At 46.1% G+C, this 20,883-nt stretch overlaps 1 protein-coding gene across 6 annotated transcripts in view; it reads right to left on the bottom strand.

Annotated features, from left to right (window-relative positions):
* Positions 1-20,883, bottom strand: part of NDRG3 (NDRG family member 3) — a 50,062-nt gene that overhangs the window by 27,688 nt on the left and 1,491 nt on the right. For 5 of the 6 annotated variants that reach the window (XM_032448632.1, XM_015881320.1, XM_015881318.1 and 2 more), the window contains exon 2: positions 603-708. In XM_032448632.1, coding sequence (XP_032304523.1) covers positions 603-659 — 57 coding nt within the window. In that variant the 5' untranslated portion in view covers positions 660-708. Of the gene's footprint in view, positions 1-602; positions 709-14,242; positions 14,330-20,883 lie in introns of those variants that run through there. The other variant, XM_015881321.2, reaches the window with a different exon arrangement.

Here is a 20,883-nt window from a genome sequence, read left to right as displayed (position 1 = left end):
AGGTCAAGAAATGCAAACCATCCACTATCCCATTTTGTCTTAAGAGCATCTGATTTACACAGCCACCACTCAAAATCTCTGAACATCCGGCAAGAGCAGGAATTATTAAGTGTCACTGGGTAGGTTTCCTGGGGATGTTGCAGACACTGCTCCCTTTTTCTGTCTTTCAGCTAAATGGGAACATTTTAAGTTGATTTTTTATCCACTGCATTTTAGGGAGCCTATCTAAGGTGAATATGCATATGTCAAAAAAGAAAATGCGTTACAAGCCAAGGTTTCTCTAGGATGGAGTTACCAGAGGTTCTACAGCTCAGCCACACCAGGAATGGCATCACCTTTCTGACTTCTACCACTCCTTCACAAAGCCAAGTACTGACATGATGCACTGCTGGGCTGGGATATCAAACTGCCTTGAACTTGCAGTGCTCCTTCTTTCCTGAAGCCTTGGAAGGGCATACTGTGGTGCATTACCAGAGTGGGGAAGCAATTACTGTTTTTAGTGCTTCAGGTACTTCAAACTGTAAGCAGACTAACAGGGCTCCCTGGAAGACACAAAGTCAGCTGGAGCTCAGCTGTGAGAGCAACGGAGCAGCTAGAGTTACCTTGTCATTCAGAAGTGGTTTGATCTCTGTCAATTGAACATCCTGCAGCTCATCCATGGTGCCGTAAGTGGAATCACTTAACCCTCACAGCAGCCAGCGAGCGATTCTGAAACAAACACATATGGTTAGCAACAGAATTACAAAAGATGCTGGGCAAAGAATGCTGCAAGCTCTTTCATTAGAAATGCATATGCCCAAACTGAAACTTGCCAGCATCTGGTTCTCAATACAACACGCAGTATTTGTAATAGGAGAATGCATGCAAACGGTTGTGCTTGCTCACAGTGTCCCTGCACATTGCCTTGCCCCCCAGAAATCATCCTAGAAAGCTCATGTCTTTTTATTCAGAAAGCTTGGCTCCACTTCTACACACTGCCGTAGGCTGCCTGGAAATGAACTGAGATGACTGATCAGCAGAGTGAAAAACTGAGTTCATGAATACTGACAATGCCAGTGTTTCAAGGAGAGCTAATATGCAGATTATTTCACTCTTTAGGAAAGCTGTACGTACTACTTCAGATCTAATCAAGAAGTCAGAGACATAAGGAGGGACAAGAATAGGCATGTGGTGGGCTTCCTGGATGCTAGCTGAATCTGCTAGAAAAAGACTCAGATGCCACCACAAATCAAATTCTTTGTACAACATGATACTGCTGCAAACCACAGAAGAAAGAAGTGGAACAAGAGCACTGCAACTGTGCTGCTGCAGCTCCTGTAACCTCACGGCCACACGCACCGCCCAGGAAGGAGGGAGTCCCTCCCAGCACAGCACAGCACAGCACAGCACAGCACACAGGCGGGGTCTTCTCTTATTCCCCTGTGCCAGGACTAACTATGGTGTGGCTGAAGACAGGCTGGCTGAAGACAAATCACTGTGCCCTTTCCCTGTGAAAACCAGCCATAGCAACATCCCTCTCTTCAGGCTCCTTTGTTCTGAGCAACTAAATTAGTTTTCTTTTTCTTATTTTTTGTTCAGTCTTGAAATTTCTGGGAAACCAGTTCATTCACAGGTAAAGCATCCCCTACCTCACACTGAGGTTTTACTGAGGTTTCACTTGGAAGAACAGTATATAAACAGTTATAAGGGTAGACAGCAGGCTCCAGAGGATGAGATAGCTCTAACTGTGGCAAGGAGTTACTGAAACTAGAGATATTTGTTCTAAGGAATAACAATTTCCATACACCCTGGAACTGGTTGAGAGCTCAACATCTACCTGGTTCTGTCCAGAATTCAGGACAAGGATCCCACTACCTCAGAGGCATCAAAGGAGTTTTAAACAAGCATCAAAAAGCTCAATTACCTGCAGCACTTATTCCCCTGTGAGTCCCAGGCTCACCCTCAGCATGACTGCAGACAACAGGGAGACTGAGCACCCCCTCCACTGAGCAGAGAACTCTGAGCAGCAATTGCTGTGTTAGATCACTCAGAGATATTCACACCAGAGCTCCCCAGCTGCTGCTCTAGGCTTCCCCTGAGCCATACCCACAGCCACAACTGCACCATTCTGTCCCCGGACATCTTTGCTGCTGATACAAGTGTAGCAGTCCTTGAAGCACCCATGGTCCAGAGGGAGATTTTGTGTATCACACACACTAGTCTGTAAATCATTTGTTGTATGAGAATAATAAAAAAACTAAGTAGATGTTGGAAGTAAGGATTATTACAAGGTTTCATCTCATCAACCTCCGTTTCATACTTCTGTCTGTAGATGCGGTTGCAGTGCACAGAGTAAACAACATTACGCTGAAACTAATCTGATGTTTATCTTCCTGCTCCAAATACTGTTTGCAACAGGGGGGCTCAGGGCTAAGCCAGCAGATCGCTGTGTTCCTGCCATGCTGTACTCGCCCTGTGCTTGCTGGACAGCAGCAGGAAGGCTGTGGTTTGAGGTGCTGGGCTCAGCCTCTCCTCTCTCAAGGAAGTCCGACCTAATTCCATCTTTCACAACACCAAGTGGGAGCAAATAAAGGCACCACTCCTGGAGAGAAGCATGAGGGAGGAGCAGGAGCTGCTCTGCGGGCTATGGCAGCACGGCCTTCTGTAGGGCCACCAACATCGCCAAACTGAGACCCAAATCCTGCAGAAAGATTAAATGGGAGTGGTAAAATGGCAGTTTTCTAATCTGTTATTCTAATCTGTTCATCCAGAAAATCTGATTTTTTTCCCCTGCTTTTGCAGAAGCACTAAGCTTTTCAAATGCTTTTTGAAGGAAAAGGTGCAGGGCCCCATGCGCTGCTTACCAGCAGGTTGGGAGCTTTTTTCCTTTTGATTACTGAACTTTCTGGGAAAGGTCTGTGACAGCCCCTAGGCTTCATCTGAACCTGTTTCCTTTGGAGGCAGATGCACACACTTTCTCTTTCCAAGGTCTTAGCAGGCTGAGTGTGATGTTCCAGCCTGGTAACTGTACTCCAGCTTGAGAACTCAGTGGCTCTACACTGTTACCTACTGTAACTACACCTGGGCACTGTGCTACACCAACAGCAACCCACCTTGTCGCCTCCCGATCCGGCGACAAGTCAAGGCTGCCTAGTGACTTTACCGTGCCACCGCACAATGGGAACAGACAGGACACACACACAGTGCGTAACGCCGAAAGTACAAGTTTAATGCCTCGCAACAAACCCTATATAGTGGTACAGGTCACCACCCCTGGCAGACCCTCGTGACCTGACTCCACCCCAGGTGCACGCAGGCACCACCTACCCAATACGCAACACACCTCTGGCTGGAAACACAGCAAAGTGGCATGTTTGTCTGAGAAAGCACTAACATTTCTCAAGAGAGTGCTCTGTAGCAGAGGGACCTAGCAATGTGAGGAGAGCTGTGCCGTCCTCTGCTCCAACTGCTCTGAACAATTCTAAACAAACTGAGCTACCATTGTGTGAGGCATCAGGAGAACAAACACTGGGTATCCTTAACCACGGGCTTCCCAGAGCCAGTAGGCCTTGAGGAGAACATTAATCAGGATGCTTTGAGGATGTTGCCAACTTGGCAAGAAAACTCAAGGTCCATGTATCTTCAGCTGAAGTACCTTCATTATGATGCTGAAAATCACACCCATAGGCCAGAAAGGCTCCTGTGCAGGTGAAGGCCCTTCATAAGCGTGTATAGTAGGGTGTCATAAAACCACGACACTGGGGAAGTATGAAGTCAGCAGTACGACAGCTGTATGAAAATCACCACCCAAGCGTGGTGAGGAGAGCAGACTGGAAAATTACTGACTGTGACTTCTGTGTCTAAATACTGTACAGACAGCTCCATTCGGTGTCCCTGACCTGTGGGAATCTACCGTGCACCCAGGCCTGCACAATCCTGGAATGAAACAGCAGCGTCTCTCCTGAGTGCAGGATGATTGACGTACTGCACACCACCTGGTGAACCTGTGTTTTGGACAGCACTATTTAAGATGCCTCCTGAATGATCTGCAGACACTTCTGCCCAGAAAACAACCCATTTTCTCCTTCTACTGCTCCTGTTATTTAAAGAAACAAACATGTCATTTCATAAGCCAAAAATAAGTTTAAAATGCCACAACAAAGCATCATAAATATTCGCCAGAAACAGATGAGCTCAATAGCAAATAGGCTACAAGAAAGCAAAAGGTTTGCCTGGAATGACCCACGTATAAATCGTTCATTTTTCTAAAAATGTCCCAGCACCACCTACTTTGCAAGTATTCCCCTTGGCTCCATTTATATATGGCTATAAATACCCACAAATTCCCCCAAATTAAACCACCCATGCCTTTCCAAAGGCTTCCCACTGGAATAGATTCTGTGCTCTTTGAAAACCAGTAATACAAAGGACGGAGGAAAGCCATTTGGTGAATAAGTAACACGGAGCCTGGCCACCAGGGTAGGATGCAGAAGGCTGCAGAGAACAAGGAAGGTGAGACTCGAACAGAAAGCGACTACCTGCCTCTAACTGCAATTAGAAATGTGTGCTTGAGTGCTTATTCCATGACAAGGGTGCTCTCAATTCCCAGCATTTCAATTTGTAACAAAGGAAGGTGTGCTCACATCAGAGCACTACAGCTGTGCCCCACACGGCTGGCGGGTGCCATGGCTTAATTTGGGGTGCTTGGTGATACATCCTGTGGGGTGACAGGCTGTAAGGGCTGGACTCTGCTGCTGGGGATCCCCTGGGTGTTCTCTGCACACCCTCTAGGATCACAACACTGTTGTTAGAGGCTGAAAAGTTTTGTTCATTCATCTCAGCACAATGTACTAACTCCATAACCTGTTATACTCCTGCTTTACATGCTAGTCACGCTGGGAGAAAATTATACAAGACAGCTATCAAGCTGTGCTACAAAACATGGCATTAGGCTCACCTAAACACACACTGCCTTGCTGGCACACAGCAGGGTGGCTGGGAACCTCTCTAGGCACCGACTGCTCACACAGAGGACAACACTCTCAAACAGCCCCCGCTCCTGACAGGATAGAAAAGAGAAGCACCACTCTTGGGGGTGCAAAAGGAGATGGGAACAACCTCCAAAGCTGCAGCCTGCACAAAAGCAGAATCTGGTGGCCTTTTATGATGGAGTGACGGCTTCAGTAGACGGGCGAAGGGCGATGGATGTCATCTACCTGGACCTCTGCAAAGCCTTTGGCATGGTGCCTCACCACATCCTTTTCAACCCAGGTCATTCTATAATTCTATGATTCTATGATTCCTCATGCTTGCAGTTGAGGTGCTCTTTAGCTGCATGCACTGCATGGCTTTTCACAATGATTTCCTGCCTACACCTCTCCCAATGCACGTACTGGAAGATGAGCTGCATGGCAGGCTGCTCACTTTGGCTGAGCCCTATATCTAACAATGGTTTGGGAAGGAAGAAGTTTGTGTTCAGCTCTCTGTTATGTTCGGAGAAGGCACCCAATTTTAACTATGAGAACTGTCCCACTGCCACTCGTGTGACTGAGCTCAGCTCACAGACCGTCCTTCCTGTCACCACCTGAATTCACTGGTACCCACTATAGGGCTGACTGAGCAAGAACAGAAGAAAAAAGGAAAAGCCTGCTTTGGGTTACCTGGAGCAGTCCCAACAAAGCACTGAAACTGTGCAGAGCTCCCCTCTACAACACAGCCCAAAGAGATTTAAAGCAGGGAAGGATACCCAGGCTATGAACTGACATACCAGATTACCGCTAAGAAAAAGCTGCAGATGTCTCCAACAGCATCTTTTCTGCTCATGGTTATATTCCAGAAGCTTTACAGCATTCCCCTTAACCAGCTGTTTCCTTCATCACAGACAAAAGAAGCAGTGCCTACTGCCACCACAAATACAGTTTATAAAGGTGACATGAAATCATGCCATAATCTCCGATGGCACCACTCTGATGCAATATGTGCATTACTCAGCAGCTCACAGAGCTCAAACTAAACCACAGAGCTGTTTTCACCAGTCTTACAGTGAAGGACATGTTTGAATGGATCTGTGCAAGGAGGCTTTCCCATCTCCTGGGTCACCTGCTCCCACAGCCCTGGAGCTCCAGACATCCCACCCAGGGGTGTGAGGGCTCCTGGAGGCTTCATGCAAAGGACTCTGCTGCAGAGGAAATATCCCTTGTTTCTCCATCAGCACTGACTACAACTGCTGCACCTCCCTACTCGTCCCATTCAACACCGTTAAGCTCCCAGGTATGCAGAGGCAGCGCACACACCGAGCCCATGTCTCCCAGCCGATGCACTGGCTTACACTCAAGCAGCCTATATCAGCTCTGTCTGCTTTCCACCAGATCCCTTCATTCCTTTTGCAGTTTTATTTTCAAACTTTGTTCCAATCATGTTCCCTACTGACTGTCTTAACATTAAAAAAAAAGCCACCAAATTTGAATATGCGTTCCAATGAGCAAAGTGTTCCATTAAAAGATGGATCAGAAATGCATTCTATATAGATTCACAGAGCCCTGACACACAGTTGAGACTTCCTGCCATGTGGGAGGAACCACCACTCAAGTCATGATGCAGCTCAACATGCAGTCAGACCTGTGATTTCATATTCTGCTTTTAAAACTCCTTTGTTTGAAGCACTACTGGGATGGAAAAAGAAAATCAAACAAGAAGATTTTTTAGTTATTTCCATTCTAAAAATAAAACTACCTTCAACTTTTTCATGTTGATTCACATATATAAACTACGCAACCTAGAACTGATTTAATAAGATCTATGAATCAGGAAAGGAGTTGCACTCAGTAGTTCTGATCTCAGCTCTTGGCATGCACACTGTGATCCAGTCCAGCCTGGACAACCTGGCCTTGGAGTGGGCACAAAATCATGTCTGCTGCTCAGCAACCAACACAGCTGGGCCTGGCACCGGCACACTCAGGTAGCTAACATGGCCGTGTTGTGCAGGGATCTATGTTTTTTATTCCTTTATTCTCTCTTCTCCCTCCCATTAAAGGCTGTTGCTTTCCCCATGTAGCACCACTCCTTGGAGCTCCCCTGAACAAGAGCTTCAGCCTGGCTGCCTGCCCAGCCTGCACCACCTGAAGGACAACCTCTTCTCTGCCATTAGTGTCACTACTTCAACGCTATCGTTACTGCTTGTTGCCACCCCCTCCATCATTTCCAGCCTATGAATTAATTTCTGAGCAGAAAACACCCTTCTGTGCATCACATTGAATTTTCAAGTCGTGCTCCTCCTCAGGCAGCTGGCCAACAGAAGAGAGACGACTCAAATTAACACAGTTAGAGCCAGTAATGGATATGGGGCAACGAAGAATCGATTCAGGATGTAATTTCATTACTCATTTAATACAATTGTGAGCTGCGGCCAGAAGTGGTGCTCCTGCCTCCGTCCCTGAGCCAGGCAGAAGCTCCTTCCTCCTCCCTTCGCCAGGCTGACAGCACAGAAACAAGGCGAGCTGCTCGCTCTGCAGGCTGGAACTCTATTTCTCCATTGTGGAGTAGTTTGCACCTGTAACCTGACTGATGAAAATGCACCTTTGGCTCCTCACACACCACATTTTTTCTACATCTGTCCTGCATGAAGACCTTGTTTGAGATCCACTTGCAAAAAAAAATTTAAAAAGCAGCATTTTTTGGCAGGGTTAGTGCTAGGTTTAATCACAGAGTCAACAATGTACGTGCCCATGGCACTAGCAGCTGGTACATGGGAAAGGAGAACAGCATGACTGCTCTTTTATATTCTTATATTCTATTTAGGCAGAATATAAGGCAGAATTCAATTTGCTGACCTGAGCTGCCTTGCTGCAGGGAACATTTTCCTCTCAGCGTTTCTGAACAGGGACAGCAGGCCCTCAGCTCCCCCACACCGTCCCCATGCAGCCAGGACCCAGCCCTGCCCCACATAGTGCTATCAGGGGATCATGAGAACATCAGGATCCGCTCAAGGTAAGTAGCAAGAACTATGAGAATGGAGTGGCAGCATGATCTGCCTCTCAGGAAAATCATTAATAAAGCTCAAGTAACGTCACAGAACTGCAGACTCAATTGTCAAGTTAACCTGAGCTAAGAAAATGGATTTTTAACCACAGAAGAAAAACCTGAAGCACATGATTATCAATGTGCTGAGAAAAACAATAAGAAAGTCTCCAAGTTGTGCAGACTACAGACGTATGTATGGTTAGGGCATGCTATATAAATTTGCTTTGACAGTTGCATAGATTGCTCACAGTACTGTGTAATGAGCCATCTCTGATGTCAGCTCCAAACCCTGCAGTCCAAGCTGATGACCGTGCATGTATAACATCAAGGGCAGTCACTCACCACAGCCTTCAACACAGGTAGCTGGGGATATCTATGCATCAGCAACTCATACACATCAGCATGGGCATTCATGTTACAAACTCCCAAAGCAGACAGAAACCCTTTGATAGAACAGGCCATATGCCTTGTTTTGGAGATGGCTGAAAGATATGGGATGCAGCCACTCAACATACCTCCTTCCAGCTCTAATGAAGGCCCCTTCTCAGGAGCTTTGGGAGCCCTCTGTAAATATCTGCATGAATACAGCAGAGAAGTGTGATGCTCACTGTGATGTACCCGTGCCAAACGCTGTCCAGTGACACTGAGCACACAAAGACACAGCGATGTGTTTCTCAGGAGCAAACTGGGGCAGGGCTCATTACAGTTGCACTCGTAGGAAGCATTATTCCATGTGAATAAAACTTTGAAGAGTATTACTGAAAGATCTGCTTTTAATTAGAACACACCACACCACTTGGCTGAACGCTGCAGTGTGAGAGAAAGCCAACTAGAGAATAGATGAGTTCACCCAAAGGCTGCTGTGTAAAACAGGCACTGAGGACTGGCAGAGCCATCACAGCCACCCAGCGAAATCCTTGGCATCAGCAGCACCTCTGGAAGCAGCAGGGAAGTCCCGCAGCAGCAGGCTTTGTGACACAGAGCATGGCAGCTGAAGCATCCACAGCAACAGCAGGTGGTTCTGCACTTGTAGAAAAGTCCGATGGTTAAAACAATTAAATTGTTCTCACTAGAGAACAATTTAATGTCACATTTCATTCTTGCTGAATCTGTAGAACCTCACAGAGTAGTGCTTTTCCATGGTGGGAGCAGGAGCAAGGAGTGGGGATACAACGTCCCATTCAGGAGATCACAGCTCAACTATTCAAAGCTTTGGGGGTAAATAACTTCAGGAGATTTGAAAAGTAACAGGAGAAGAGGGAACAGCCTCTATTATCCAGGTTGGACGTTAAGAAATACTTCTCAGACAGAATGGCCAGGTGCTGGAAGAGGCTGCCCAAGGAGGTGGTGGAATTACTGAGCCCGGAGGTGGTCAAGAAACATTCTGACGTAGTACTGAGGGACATGGTTTAGTGGGAGATATTGATGGTAGGTGGACAGTTGGACTGCATGATTCTGGATTATAATGTATGTAAGTTAAGGTAACTCCTATCAAGTTGATTTCAGTCTTACATACCTGGGATACAGCAAAAACATCCCCCAGCATCACCATGTAAGAGACCTTCACATAACTTACTCGTTTAAGGTACAATACTTAAAAACTTTAAGATGATTAAAAAAAATACCACATCACACCATTAAAAACATTAAGGATGATATTTAGACTGGAAATCCATGATACTATGTCCACTTTAACTAGAACATCTAAATACTGCAAAGAAAGCCCTGAACAAAACACAAAGACTTCTGTCTGAAGTAGCTGAAGGTGCCAATTCAGGTGACTTTGCTGCAGTACCCTGCTTCTGTGTGAGGCCTTTCTAATGCCTTTTTACATAGTGGAAGGTAGATACACAATCCATGAGATTTTTTACCTGAAAACACCATAGATCAGAATAAAAGGAAAAGTGGAAGCATAAAATAACAACTGCTAGAGCCAGACATCAGCACTACTTAACATCTCACTTTCTCAAACTGGTTAATAAGCACTCAAGTCAGATACTTCATGCTGAGGGCTGAGACGGAGCAGAAATTCACTTCCTGGTGGATTTTTCAGGCAGGTGTTAATTTGTCAAAATAACAGGTTTCATATTAAAATTCTACTTCTCTCCTTCTGAATAATATTTAACAGTTTCCAGAGTAACAACACTAAGAGCTGCTCTGGCTCTGAGCACTCTAAGCTCTCACCTCTCTGCTGGTGCAGCTCAGGAGCCAGTGCCCAGGGCCAGCAATGGGACAGCACCCAAATGCTATTTGCTCTGTGCTTCAAAGCATACATCAGAGAAGCCTGAGTCTCCCTCCGATGCTGTTGAAGCTTCTTCCCCAGTGCACTAAAACGCTGCTCCCTCTGAACAACGAGGTTATCACCGCTAGGGTCTGTGCTGCTGACACTGGTAAGGAAGCCTTCTCCATGAACGATATCTAAATTCCATACTCGGCACAAGGTAACACACGTGCCTAAACCAAATCCTAACTCTTCCCTCTGACACACAGCAACAGCTCTGAATAGAGACAACTTCCCAGAAACTGGTGTGTGTTGTTCAGAGAAGGGCTTTCCCAGTGCCGAGCCCTCAGCAGAGCAGTCAGCAGTCGAGCATCCAACTCTACAAAAGCCTTTTCACCATGTACCCTTTGCAGAGACGAGCCTGCCAGCACTCACCTGGAGAGAAAGGAACAGCCATCTCCACATTTAATATTACCTCACTGCAACATTACATGCATGTCTTTCCCATACTGACTTTTAGGCAGAATTTATATTGAAGACAGTGCTGATACAGCCACCTTGGAAATAAAATGAGCGCCTCAGTTATTTCTGGATTTCTTCTAATCCAATATCTCTGCCCACCCCCTGGCAGGCTCCGTGCCTTATATGTTTGGAAAATGGCAGAAATCATTCCCTACTCTCTGCCTGGTATTGCAGGGCTACAGCCATGAATTCCAAAGAAAACTTAACGATTTAAAATGTTCTAAAGAAAGGGGCTCCATACCATAAGATGTGATTAAGTCCTTGTTAGGTGGTATTGAGCTATTAGCTGATGACAAATGCAGCTGTAAAGAACATCATATTAGTTTTTAGCAAGCACCATGGAACCAAAGCCTAGATTCTTTTCTGAACTTCCTTCACAGCAATTTAAGCTGATGGGGTTTAGCTGACTGCTGGAGAGGGTCTAAGAGTACACACAGACCTGAAAACAATCATTAGCAGTTAAGCCCTAATAATCCAATTACTCTGGATCACACGTAAGACTTGAAAAGTAAAATGATAATAACCCACATTATTACAGAGTGCCCCCTCAGCAACTGGAGCGCCTGGCTCAGCCTCCAGCAAAGACAAACCCTGCCCAGAAGTGCAGCAGGCTGCACACATACACCAGCCTCCCCTGGGCAGAACAGCCTGCAGTCACAAGCTCACACTGCAGCCCAGCAAACAAGAGCCTTGAAAGTGGTGGGTTATTTAGGAACTGCCAAGAGACCCCATCACCCCCATCTCTCCTCTTTACTGACCCCGTCTCTTCTCTCTCAACCTCCCAGTACCTCCATGTTAGATCTGCAGATTGAGGTAGTGTCTCTTGTTCAACAATTGGGGGAAAAAAAGAAAAACAACCCCCACAAGCTTCTGGGACTGTAAGCCCTTCTCCAGGTCGGAAAGAAACACAAAACTTAACCACAGCTCAAAGCACAGCTCACCTGAGCAGTCCAAGTTTATGAGCGTGCAGCAGTATCGCTCTTTACAATTAGGAGATGTTCAGCCAGATGCTCTGAATCAGTGCAAAATGGCCAGAAATTCATTTACACAGTGAATATATGAACACAAAAACACGCAGGTAAAGAGCCTCAAATGGAGGAAGCAGCTCCAACAGATTAAAACCCACTTCAGAAATACCTCACTTGGTTTGTCTGGAGCCTGTCACCTGCCTCTTTCATTTGGTGATCTTTTTCCACTGGAAAACACAGGGAATAATCGGTTCATATTCATTCCATGCTGCTAAGACTTTACGTTCCCATTATGACCTGTTCAAAAAGATCTTAAGACTGGAGGTTTCAATCTATTACGCATGCTCTACAAGAAGCCTGTTGCACACCTCCCACTTTCTGGCTTCCCTTTCCAGCAGCTCTCCCAGTGTTCGGGGTCTGCAGGAGCAAGGAGAGCAGCACCCGTACAGCAGTCACCATGTAAGCACACTGCAGGTTCAAGCAGTGCAAAGTCCTACCCCATTTAATGTCCCCTCACATTTCTTCTTATTGCAATTCCTTTGCTCTTTCTTGTCACCTTTTTCTCTTGTATTAGTTCTCTCATTCTCTACACTGAATTTGCCAGAATAATCATGCTGATAATGAGCTCCAGTACAGATCACATCCAACACTTTGCCGCATTACAGGCCCATTTTTCACTCATCCTTGGGGAGATGTATCAGAGCTCCTCTTCCAAAACACACTGTAATACTTCCACATACCTCCATAATCACACATGCATCCCTCCCCATACTGCCCTGCTTTCCCTGCCGTTCTCACCTCCTTACCACACACAGATGGAAAAATATATCCCCTGAAAAAAACCCTGTCTTTTCTAAAGCGCATTTTTTGAAATAATCCCTGAATTGTGAATATGGATAATTTTCCTTAATTAAATATTTTAAATCCCCATTGGCATCAAGGTGTTTTGTTTTGGTGGTTTTTTGTTTGTTTGTTTGTTTGTTTTTAAACTAGCCATTTTTATTTGTGCATTTCCATACGAGCTATGCCTGGTCTGAGCACACTGCACCATGGTCCTAAGAACCAACCCAACATGATATAAAAGCCCAGATGGAAATTGCAGGTACAGCATTTGAAAATCAATTAGAGTCATACAGGCACATAAACACTGCAGCAGCCCTGGAAAACATGTGCAAGGCAGTGCATTTGGGGACTCCAAGAGAAAGCATTTATAACAAAGGTTTCTACAGTGCAGGCTGTGAAGCCCTTCTCTAGCACTGGTTTTTTGCTTGCAGAAGCCATACAAACCTTACAGATCAAATACTTTTCCTGACTTCCTTCCTGCACCAGTAGCATGGGAGCACAAGCAGAGACAGAAGCAATGCCCAGTAGCTGGGGTGTCCATGCACTGCAGCAGATGAGAAGGCCTTGGATCCTTTAAGAACCATGACTAAAGATGGGCACAGTGGGGATCATCACAGGCTCAGATATTTCTTGTAAAAAACAAATACATCAATCTAATTCGAGTAATTAATCTGTTTGTCGGCTTCACTCCTTTCCAGGACCCCAGGTCCTGCTGCTCACCATGTAGCCCTGCCCCATTGGTTTCACACTGAGGTTGGGAGTGCTGCAAAGAACCAATCTGTGTAACTCCTTCACAGCCACACTGAGACTGGAAGTGCCATTTTTCTGGCCATCTTTTAATTCTGCACAGAATAACTTCCATTTAACAAAGAGGCCAGTGCTTTCTATTGCCCTTCAATGCCGGCAATCCTCCTCCTGTTATACATTCACCTCAGTAACAGTTTAAATGTTTTGGTTTTTCTTCAAATAAAACTGTAATCAGGCAAAAAGACCTTTCAGGACCTGGCTTGCCAGCAAGAAACCTCTCTGCCCACTGCCCACCTGGCCCCAGCAGACCACGGCCATCCCACAGGGCCAAGGGCAGCGGCCGTCCTGCTGCAGACCTGACAGCTCAGCCCTTGGGAAAGATGGCACTTACGGTAAAGCACTGGCTGTGAAAGCTAGGCCTGGGCCCAGGAAGCTGCTCGGAATCGCTGCTGCTGAGAAGGCCTGCGGTTCTGAAACACAGCAGGAGTTCCGAGGGTTGTGATATATGATGGGATAGAAATGCCTCAGGCTTTGCTAAAGGGAGCGCGTCAGGATTGTAACTCCAGTTCCAGGAGTCCTTCCTGATCGAAAGCTTTGGCAGCCCTAAATACCTCCTTAAATCATGTTTAGGCCAACAAGATGACTGATGATGGCTTCTACATAAGCAGTTGATCTTAATGTGGAGGCATGGTAAAAATAGCAGCACAAGTGCCACGTTTGCCATCAATCCACAGACCAGGCTGATGTCTGAAGGCTACAGATCTGAGAAAATGCTGATGCCTCACATCACAGCATCGAGCTACAGAAAAGCAACGTACCCGCATTACAGCGCTTCTCAGTTCAGACAATTACTGCTTAGTCCCAAATCAAGCTTTCCGGCACATGCTGTTTCAAGGCATTTTAATCTATTCCCATCACTTTCCCCAAAACAACCACTACTTACCAAAGAGCCGCAGGTACTCTGGAGACCTGCATACAGGCCCAACACCACTTCTTCTACGTTCTTCTTTTATGACGTAACAACAGTGGTTATTCTACCTTTATGTGAAGTCATAAAGTCTTTTCTTGTAAGTTACTGTATCACACAATATATTTCTTAATTTTTCCTTTTTTGTTTTTTTTTACAGCTGGCTTAAGCTTCTTCAATTTCAGTTCTCATTGTGAAGACAATGCTGTCTTTATTAAAGAAATATGAAGCAATTGAACTTGGAAGAAAAAAAAACAGCAGTTACCTCGTGAAAGGCCAATGGAAAATGTATGCTATCTTTCTACCACGGATAAGAAAAGCTCACGCTCAGTGAATTCCTCTTTCATTGGTCTGAGAAGTCCTGTGCAAGACAACATTCAAAGCTGGCATTTCAAGGCTTTCCTGGTCTTGCTTGGCATCCTAATTAAGATACATACCCACTCAATTCATCTCTGCCAGAGTTTAAGAGTCCTCCAGGATTTCTGCTCCCCATGTAAAATAACAAAGCAAGATTAAAGACTTCTAAGAATCCTTTAGGGGCCACCGCACAGTCAGGAAAAGCTGTTATTAGCCAGGAAATATCATTTTTTAACACCTACAAACACTGCCAAAAACTGAATGCAGTCATGTGGAACACGCAGCAAGCCCTCCTCCTGCGAAAGTAGCCTGTGAGCTCCGCAAATTGCTCTAAAAACACTTCTGTATGGTGAAAGTGGCCAGATGCATAAAATGACAGTGGCCCAGAATTATGCTCAAAAACTCTTTGATTGGACTGTTGCTACCAGGCACAACAAAGGCCATTTCTCATAGTGTAAACTGAACTGCTATCAGAAGGGCTCGATGCTCCCATCACATCAGCCTGGCTGCCAACATATCCACTGCCAGACAGCCCAGCACTGAAGCCGCTGCTTCCTGGATTTCAAAGGGCTGCTGAAGTACACGGGTACAGGAGTACGCGACTTCAACAGCACCTGTCAGGCTGCCTAAAGTTTGGGAATCTCTGCTGACACTTCTCTGCATATGCAAACAGTTGGTGAAGACAAGAGGAGGACAAACATGATACAAAACAGTAATTCACATTCATCAGGCATGAGCAGGAAACAAAACAAAAACATGACAGCAATGAGCATTTGGGAAGGGTCCAAGAAGCCTCCATCATCTTGGCATGACTGCCCCAGGCTACAAAGCTCTGCTCAGGTCTTCCTTCTTTTTCTCCTTCTCCCAGTCTCCTAGTCATCTCACACAGCACCGTTCTTTTAGAAGGGAGGAATTTCTCTTCTGGGAGCTGTGTTGCTCAGCCCTGCCCGTGCCCCCCCAGCATGTACCACAGAACTGGGATGCTCCCCGAGGAGCTCATGCCAGCAGAGGTCCTGATCTCTCTATAGGCACACAGGGCTCAGCAACGGGGAGTGCTGCAGCACAGCCACTCACTGCCACATCATTGCAACTTCCCAGGGGACATCCGTGCAAGAAGCACACGTCTCAGACAGCTCCTGCTGTAAGAGCACGTCTGCAGTAAGAATTAGTCAGCTACGACTTGCACAGCAGTCAGCACTCATCCTCTTACCGCATGCCGTACGCCCAGACAAATGCACATTCAAATACACTGAACAACCACAGCTAATGATATCCATTCGGTTTTAAGGCCCAGTAGTTCCTCTTTTGAAGATGGTCTCTATCTGCAAACATCACACTCAGATGTTTGGCATAAAAAGAACTCTTCTGGATATCAGAAATAGATGTGCTAATGGCTGATGTCTTCTAGGATTTGCAGTCCTGCAAAAAGAGACGGCTTTTGTGAGCAAGAGCTGATCACACGAGGGCTGGGCACTTCCTGCAGCACAGCCTGCAGCAGGACCTGGACTTCATGTCATCTCCAGGTGCAGAACAGCCACAGACTTCAATGACACTTAAAAACAGTGACAAGTGCACAAACAAAATGCACAAACACTTGAGTGCTGCCCAGTGGGAGTCAGCTCCTGCTCTGTGTGTAGACAGTATGCACAGTGCAAAATGCTCAGGATATTTCAGCTTCTAACAATGCCAAATGTGGCCAGAAATACTTATTATGGGATGAAGGAACACTCTGACATTTAAAAATGAATGAATGTTTCCAACTACCTATTTACCTTACACATGCTGGTAATTGTTGCTTTGTCCCATGACTGAACATGTGGACGTTTGCACTGAGCTCTGCCTCGCTGTCAGGCCACGGACAAGGCTCGGTGCCACTGTAAAATGAGAAACAAGATCTCCCCAGCTTTCCCGAGCACACAAATAACTGCATTCAGTGACGTTTCTGTCCCACCTCATGGCACAAAGAAGCTGACTTTCTAACCAGGATTTTGATAAAAAGCACATCAGGCTGAGCTCCATCAGAAGAACATAAAAGCTGGAGTGTGACAGAAGGGCTGAAGAGCTGCTTCCCCAGCTGAGGAGCCCATCAGGAGCTGCAGGTACACACCGGGCAGTGCCTGAGCTGGCACAGGGAAAGCTGGCTTCAGCCATGTGCTCCTGAACCCTGTCATCACCACGTAGGAAATCAGCACAGAACCGCATCTCAGTCCTCCTCCTGCTGAAGGAAACACAGCAATCCAATCCATACAGCTACTATTTATGCAAATCAACTTTCTCCTCTTGCCTGTGCAAAGGTAGAAACACCTACAGAAACTAAGAGAATTAAGTCCACACATAAGACGACAATAATACTATTTCCCTACTGATTTACCTAAATGCACACAACTCCTAGTTTGCGGTCTTTAAGAAACTCCAGGTATGGATTCATGGCCAGCTTGTTTTTCTGCCCCAGCACAGAGAGAAGTCCATGAAACAGTCACGGATCCGATCTGACTGGCAGTTAGGTGTGATTCACACACCAAGTCATACCCATCTAACTACAGCATCACATTCACAATGATCTGAAACGCACAGCTCCCATCTGCACAGACACTGCCACTACCTACACTGCAGCTGAGCCCAGAGGGTCACAATTACAATCAGCAGCAGCAAGTACAGAAATACGTATTTAACTAACTGAATTGGTTCTAATCAAATCCACGTGTTCGTATGCTATCAGTACATCAACACTAAATCAGCATTAAATTCTCATTCGTCAGGTTCATTTGCAGCCAGGCCTGCTGGCAGGCTCCATTCCCCACGTGGCAGCAGGAGGCAGCAGGCAGGGCTGTGAGGACAGGCGTCTGCTTCTAGTGGTGACGAAACCGCAACACAAGATAATATCCAGATAGCTTTGCAGCCATAGGATGAACGGGAAAGCCTTCAGCTGTGCTAATAGCGTGCTGAAAAACAGACAACAGGATAGAGATAAGTGATCAAGTTCCACATGGGAGGAAGACAGCCAGGAGCCTTTTGCAGTGCTGTGCTGTACACCGCATTCCTAAATGGTCTGGAATAGGAGGCAAGGGGGAATCAGAGCCTGCAGAGGACGTCAGCTGTTCCCACGGCAGAGATAAGGGCTGGCTGAAGAGCTGCAGGAAACCCGATGGGACTGAATAACAGAGAGATAAAAGCACAGATGAAATTTGGTGAGAACAAAGCGCACAGAAAAGAAAACCAACCCTAATTTCATATGTAAAGTGATGTGCTCCAAACTGGTGACTAACATCCAAAAACTCTTGCTGCAGTCATGACTGACTGACAAAACCATCAGCTCGCACCCATCCAGCACTTCCAAAACCCAATCTAACACTAGGGAATTAGTTGGAAAGAGATGGAATTAAAACACCACCCAAAGCTACAGCTTGCCTACGCCTTAAAGCCAGGATGCAGCCTGCTCCTTCCTTTGGAGGGGATACATCACAAGTGGAAAATACTTCTAAAAAGGAAACAGAGTTTGAAGAGATAAACAACAAGGAATAATTGATTAGGGTAGGGCTCTTCTGCCTGGAAACAAAGACTGCAGCAGTGACTTACGACTGAGTCTATAAAATCATCAGAGAAGGTAAACAGATCAGTTGTTGGCTGTTTCCAAACAATACAAAAGCTACGAGATATCAACTGCAGGTAGCAGCTGTCGAGTTCAAAATAAAAAACGCTGATGTGCTGAGCTCCTCCAGCACTCTGTGCTCCAGAAGGCCTCACTCAGGATGCCAGCAGCGCTATACATTCAAATGGACCACAGGCACAGGCGCGACTACAGAAGAAAAATGCATTAACCATTACCTACATACATGAAAATGACACCGACCTCCGGACATCCTAAGGCTGACAAGGAGTAAGAGGGCTCAGACAAACGCCTATCTCACTTGTCCCGACCTCATGCTCTTTCCTAAGGTATTCCTTTCAGTCACTGCCGGGGAGAATAGCAGAATAAGTGCTTTCACCTGGTGCTGCAGCTGTCCTTATATCACTAACATCGATTACATCTCCAGTACTCCTCGGCCCTTCATTGAATTCATTCAGCTTTCTTACCTGGCAAAAGCAGATCTTCTGGGGAGTGGAGGAGTTGGAGAGGCTGCCTTAGTGCTCTGCTGAGTTAGCACACAGCCCATTCAGAACAGCACCCAGCAAGTGCTGCAGGTGCTACAGGAGAGCAAGAAAAGCAGCAGCCCTCCTCCATGCCACCCAGCCAGCGGGACGGCTTAACATGTAACACACAACTTCATCTCCAAAGAGATGAAAAGAAGGAAGCAGGCTGCCTCTATTCTCTGCTCAACAGAAAAGCTACAATTCAGCTCTTGTGAGGAAAAAACAAAAGAGGAATCACTTTTTTTTTTTTTTTAATTCAACTGGTACTTTAGAATAATCAGTCTGGCTTGTATACAACTGAATAGTAAAGGTTACTTTAATTTTAAACATTGCATCTACAGCCTCCAGTGTATATGAAGTAAGGAACATGCCATGTCTCCAGTGAACTAAAACCTGCTGTAAATAGAGAAATGCAACTAAGCCTGGTGAAGACTGCAGCCAAAGGAAAGCCAAGTTATTCCCTCCTTTACTTCTGCAGCAGCAACTTGATTGCAACGTTAACAGGTGCTACGTGCACCACAGAAGCCAGGGGGCTGCGACCAGACAGAATAAAGTCATTAATTGCTAACAATATTGATTAAAAATACACCAAGTCCCATTTCTATTGCTGGATTTACAAGAAGAGAAGCGAAGGCCGAGTGAGATCACTAGGATCTCCCATCAGCTCTGACCTGCACTGCAGAGGGCACGCGCTCCCACAGCCATTCCCACACCAGCACCACGCTACTGTTGCCTGGCCCAGCATCTCACCAACTCGGCCAAAACACTGAGGGCTCTGGGCCAAAAGCACAGAATTGTATCATTCCTCCCAAACCACATTCATATGAAGATTGAGAGCGTGGTGATGCATGAAGAGTGATACCAAATGCATTTTCTTCAACATATTACAGAGAAGGAGGAAAAATGTTCCTCCGATGTCCTGTACCGATCAGGGGTTAAATCAGGCTGTGACAATCACAGACACAAATAGTCTTAACCAACCCTGTGCAAGTGTCCCACTGAGGCTTAAGAGCCATAAGCAGCAGAGCCATGTGTGCCTTTATCCGAGGTGCAGATGGCAGATGATGAGCACAAGCTGAGCCCTGAGCAGAGGGTCATGGCGTGGGCACTGCCTGCAGCTCCAGGAACAGGGCGCACTGAGGGCCTGGCTTCCCCTTGTGCAGGAGGTGAGAGCGGTGGTAACCCCAGTGAGCTATAAGTGATGAGCAGGACAATAAAATACTTCAAAATGAAAATCCCCGTTCTGTTGCACATTAAAACCAAATACAAAATCTTAAAGCTGATTTGCTTTCTCTCTGGTTTCCTTTGTGCTTAAGACCATTTTGTGACCGTTGTCATCAGCTGCTTCAACAAAACACTATACATCACAACTGTGCTGTAAGGTTCACCTTGAGCGTGCAACACAGGAATGGTTAAGAACGGAAACCATCTTAGCACCACCTTCCACAGAACTACTTATCTTTATGAGAGCAAAGCATATGTTACACGTAACAAAGCCTCTGAAGTACAAATGTATGGTTATACTTATGTTTTCCATTGAAGAACACTAAAGATCCTGCCATACGTGACCAATGTGAAGCATGATCTGCATACGGAATCACTGAAGGATTTCTGAAGGTGATCTGAGATTCAGAAGACACAAATTAAGCAACTGTTTTTAACCTAACATATAAAGCGAAGACAGGGATATCATTAACATCCCCCATAATGCTGCTTCCAGCAGTTGCTTGGCTCTCATTTTATCTAGCTTCCACATTTGCAAAGCCAAGCACCTCACTAACAGCCCACACAAAGCTCCTGCCCCTAGCAGCCGGCTTCAGCGCTTTGTGAGCCACACACAGACTAAGTTTTAATATCCCAAACAAATAAGAGTGGAAGAGCCATGGTCAGGCCCAAGACCACAATCCCAGCCCAACAACCCATGACCCAAACCAATCCTAAGGATTGCCTCATTTCTCCAGCAGTCTACCTGCAATTGTCCCATCTGAACATGGATCTGCTCCCCTGGTGCAAATCAGCTGCCAGCCAGAAGAGCTCCAAGCTGCATCCACAATGCTCTCAAGACTTTACACAGCCCACCAACCTTTCACCACAGACTTAAAGGCTGGGGCCAAACAAAGACTGACGGG

Source organism: Coturnix japonica, chromosome 20 (genome assembly GCF_001577835.2).
Source record: "Coturnix japonica isolate 7356 chromosome 20, Coturnix japonica 2.1, whole genome shotgun sequence".
Classification (NCBI taxonomy): domain Eukaryota; kingdom Metazoa; phylum Chordata; class Aves; order Galliformes; family Phasianidae; genus Coturnix; species Coturnix japonica.
This window is presented reverse-complemented; position numbering and strand designations above follow the sequence as displayed.